General features: G+C 44.9%; 1 protein-coding gene across 27 annotated transcripts in view; it reads left to right on the top strand.

Moving 5' to 3' along the window:
• The window catches only part of Syt7 (Synaptotagmin 7), a 39,449-nt gene that overhangs the window by 24,847 nt on the left and 10,439 nt on the right, over positions 1-4,163 (top strand). For 17 of the 27 annotated variants that reach the window (XM_018024238.2, XM_018024236.2, XM_018024246.2 and 14 more), the window contains one exon: positions 2,809-2,820. The exons of 2 other annotated variants lie outside the window; for them this stretch is intronic. In XM_018024238.2, the coding sequence (XP_017879727.1) occupies positions 2,809-2,820 (12 nt within the window). 8 more of the 27 variants (XM_018024252.2, XM_018024250.2, XM_026813366.1 and 5 more) reach the window with 6 other exon arrangements.

Genomic DNA, 4,163 nt, shown 5'->3' with positions numbered 1-4,163 from the left:
GTTAACAAGTAAACATTTTTCATCGAAAATCATTGTCCTTCCGACGTCTGACTTCTTTTTAACTATAGCAAATGCGTTTTTCTAAGGTACATAAACTCTTGTGATCGACTGTATAGCCAATACATCCTTAACAGCCCTCTTCTATTAACAGCCCTTCCTTTGTTTTACATCGCTTCTCTTTCATTACTGATCAGCTATACCCAAGATGTTCAACACGTTCTGTTTTACATTACTAAACTAAACCTCACGTTAACAACAGTTTTCCCTGTTGCATTCATTCCGCTCAGCATCCAGTTTCAACAACAAACCCCTGGAACCTGACCTATCCTTGATCTCAACAATCCTCAACAGTGATAGATTCTGGACTCATGTCATCAATTTTCTATTTAGTTTGTAAAAAAAAGACCTAAAAATAGGTCATGGTTTTCGACGTTAATGACTTAATCAGACATAATCTACAATGTATATCTACAGGTATTCTACAAACTAAGTATAAACTGATGCATGAGTCGAGAACCTATCACTGGTCCTCAACTCTTCTTCGCTGTTGTTTAAAAAAAACCTTCGAAATTCGATATAGAATCTGAATGTGCATTCCACTTGGAAGTGCTTAGAATCTCGTTCGATCCGAATTCAATTAACTGATTGAAATAAATGGAATTCTGCTGTGCCGCATGGAATATCATAGGAACGGTCAGCTCCGCGAATCGACGCTGAGCATCGATTAGTTCCGTTAACGCGTCGCATGATGGTAATCGTTGACGCCGCTCGGTGTAACGCTGACAATTGGCGATAGTACGACTGATAGGGCAGGAAACGATAACGTTAGCGTGGAGAGAGAGACCACGAGGGTGGAGAGAGGATGCACGGAGCGGCACGGGTGGCGGACGGGTGGCTGTAAGATCGATCGTCGTGCGCCCCATTCTTTCGGCCATCCGTCCGACGGAGCAAACGAACCGAGCGGTCCGTGCGCTCGCCCGAACAATGATTGAACCGGGACTTTTCTCAGCCGACCGTTTTCCGTTAATCATCATCGTTCGCCGGTAGCCCCGCATCCTGTCGATCAGCCAACCGTCCATCTTCCGCTTCCGGAAGCCTCCGCGCGCCCGATTGAGATTCTCTCTTTCGGGAAGATTCGTTCGATTCGCATTGTTCCTCTTCGACGCTTGCTTCCATCTTGCGACGAGTCGATGCGTTCCCAATAATCGTGAAAAGGTTTCTCCCCGGCTTCGTCCGGCGCATCTAATTACCGTCCATTGTCTCGATGAGCCTCTCTGACTGCCGGTAACTAGCGCCGCGGTGCTGCGATCTGTTCTTTCCCTTCTCTATCGCTCGCGAGCGAATCTTCCCCGGGTACCAAAACGGTCCTCGAGGTTCACAACGTAAACGATCGTTTTGTCAATCCAGTTGATCGAATCCAGGTGTAATGTTCGATGACTCGGAGGAACGGTCAACGAAGCGGCCGCTGCTTGTGCGTAGATCTAACGGAATCGCGGGTCGAGTCCTGTGACTGCCGGGGGGGACAGTTGGGTCGCATGCGACCCCCGGGCGGACGAAGAGAAAACAAATCGGCAAGACCGGAAGAGATTAGATAGGAACCTACTGTTCCGAGCACGCCGTTCAAGCGTACACGTTTCCGTTTACCCCCTCGCGTCGTAAAAAACCCGGGACATGTGATACGCGCGGACACGTTCGGTCACGGGTAGTTCTCGCTTTAAAGACTCTTGGAACCGATTAACGAATCATGTGGGCTGCCGTCACGAGATCTTTGGAAATACTGGTTGCCTTCTTCGAGTATTACACGAACAGGTAAGAAATCTGTGTTAAAGTCGAACGACCGATACTATTGTTATCGATTGTCGATCGAAAGGCTCGCATATAAGTGCGATTCAGTGTTCTTCAAGCTACTCTAAAAGCGTGATTGCGTTACTTCTCTTGAACGATGGGTGACCATCGTACGGCTAACGGCTAAAGCTAATAAATGTTCTCTCTCTCTCTCTCTTTCGCTCCCTTTCTGTCTCTCGCTTTCTCTGTCTCTCGCTCTCTCTCTCTCTCTCTTCCTCTTCTTCTTCTTCTTTTTCTTCTTCTTCTTCTTCTTCTTCTTCCGCTCTGATGTTGCTGTTGCGAATGTTAACGTCACGTTTCGAGATTACGAAAGTTCAACCCCTTTGAATTTATTAGTCGCACCTCCCCCGAGGTGTTTCCAGTTGTAGTTAACAGGTTCGTGAATAGCGCATACATCGTTCGAATTGATGAATGCAAAACTGTGTAATTCTATTCGGTAGCATTGGAAAGTTCGTGATGCGATAGGAAATTGTACGTAGCGAGTCTAATAAGAGTACCGTCGCTGGAGACCCGATCCCGTAAATAGTCGACTCGGATCGCGTTCGCCGAGCGTGAAGCTCTCTCTGTCTATCCATGAACCACGCGGTTTTAACAGAGAGTCGATAAACAACGACGAGTTATTTTAAGTGGTAGTTTCTATTTACTCGTCCCGTAGAAGTTTCCAAGTAGTTGGTACGTCGATATAAATAGGCACGTAGAGTCCTGCGTTAAAGTGTTAAAGGTTAAGGGTTGCGACGCAAGGGTAAGGGGAGGGGGGGGATAATTTATTACCGGAAATTGTCCCGCATCCATCGAACCGGAAGAGCAAACGTGTTACCTCTTGTTAATCGTTCTCTCTGACGATGAGCCTGTCCGTGTTCTTCTTCCCTCGGCTATACCGGAGGTCCAACAACTCACCGATTCCTGTTCTGATTTCGTTTGTTTCATGCATCCCCCTATGCGGCCATTACGATTGGAATCCAGAGCACAATTGGAGTAAGTATGCCCACGAGCTGGTACGGAACAGCGTTATCAAACTTTTTCGACTTATAGACACTTATTTACTTGTTCTACTCTCGTTACTGCTTCACTTGACTCTTCTATCTTCTCTTTCAATTCTTCCTTACTAACGGGAATGTCCCATTTCGCGGATGGCCGCTGTTTTGTCTGCGTAAGTAGCTTCTATGATCTCAATTAAGAAAACGAATACACCTATCCTTCCACACAGATCTATAGACATTATATACATAAATATATGTATATACATACAATATATATATATTCCAATTCCTTGGATTTCAAGTCGCATCACACGTATTACCAGTATGTACCTATACTTGCGTGCCGCTGTCGTGCAATTTAGAAGGCAGTCTCTGTTCGCACCGCAACCCCGGCGAACCGGGGTGTTAGTTTTGCACCTCCTTTAGAAAATGAAAGCTGTACTTGATTGTTTCCTTCGGATTGAGACCGACCTCAGATACACCCGACGGTGAGAGAAAGAGGGAGAGAAAGGAGGACGGAGTCTCTTCTTTCTCTAGGGCCGGTCACGAACGAACGGAGCGGAATTTATTCCTTTTTTCCAACGATGTACCCACGTACTTAGTTAGACATCTTAGTGAACTTTACCGCTGCGCATCCCATGAGTGGTCGAACCGCTTTCACATACGTTTTCAAGCTGATTAGATATCGTAGGACTCGTGTCACATGCTCTGCACTCGTAGTTGCGTGCTTTAGACTTTAGACCCGTAGAGTCGTCCTTATTAGAATCTTTACGTAGCGCCTCTGATGGTCGTCAGCGAGAAGACGATCTTCTATAGCATTTGTGCGAATCCGGTTTGTATTGGGAATTGACACCGGGGCGGGATCAATAGATATAGCTGACCAACATGGCGACGCGAGGAATTAACACAGATTTATAGAGCGAATATATTTTTTTTAGAAAGAGAAATGATCTTTTTGCGCGGGAGTAATCCTTCCCAACGAAGGTTCATAAAAGATGAACGAGTGTACCAGGCGGGTTATATTATTAAATGCGGGAAAAATTCATACTGTCTTCTTCGTGGCAGAGGTGGATTAAGTGGTAAACGGACTAAGCAGGGCCCCAAAAAAGCGTGGGGGTCTATAAATATCTTAACTTAAAGATTTTAGAAATGACCGAAAAGGTTCAAAAATACATCACTTAAAATAATCAAACAAATCTAAAAACAAAATGTTAAATTTAGGGCCTTCAAATTGTACTCTTTAACTGTTTATTTCAGTAAATGTTTAATAATGACGCAAAGTATAACAACGTACTTTAATAATATTTTGTATGAGTAAGTTTTCAGAGTTTTGCTAAT

This window comes from Ceratina calcarata, unplaced genomic scaffold (assembly GCF_001652005.2).
Source record: "Ceratina calcarata isolate Rehan_Ccalc_2016 unplaced genomic scaffold, ASM165200v1 scaffold328.2, whole genome shotgun sequence".
NCBI lineage: Eukaryota > Metazoa > Arthropoda > Insecta > Hymenoptera > Apidae > Ceratina > Ceratina calcarata.
The sequence above is the reverse complement of the archived record's forward strand: the minus strand, read 5'-3'. Positions and strand labels throughout refer to the sequence as shown.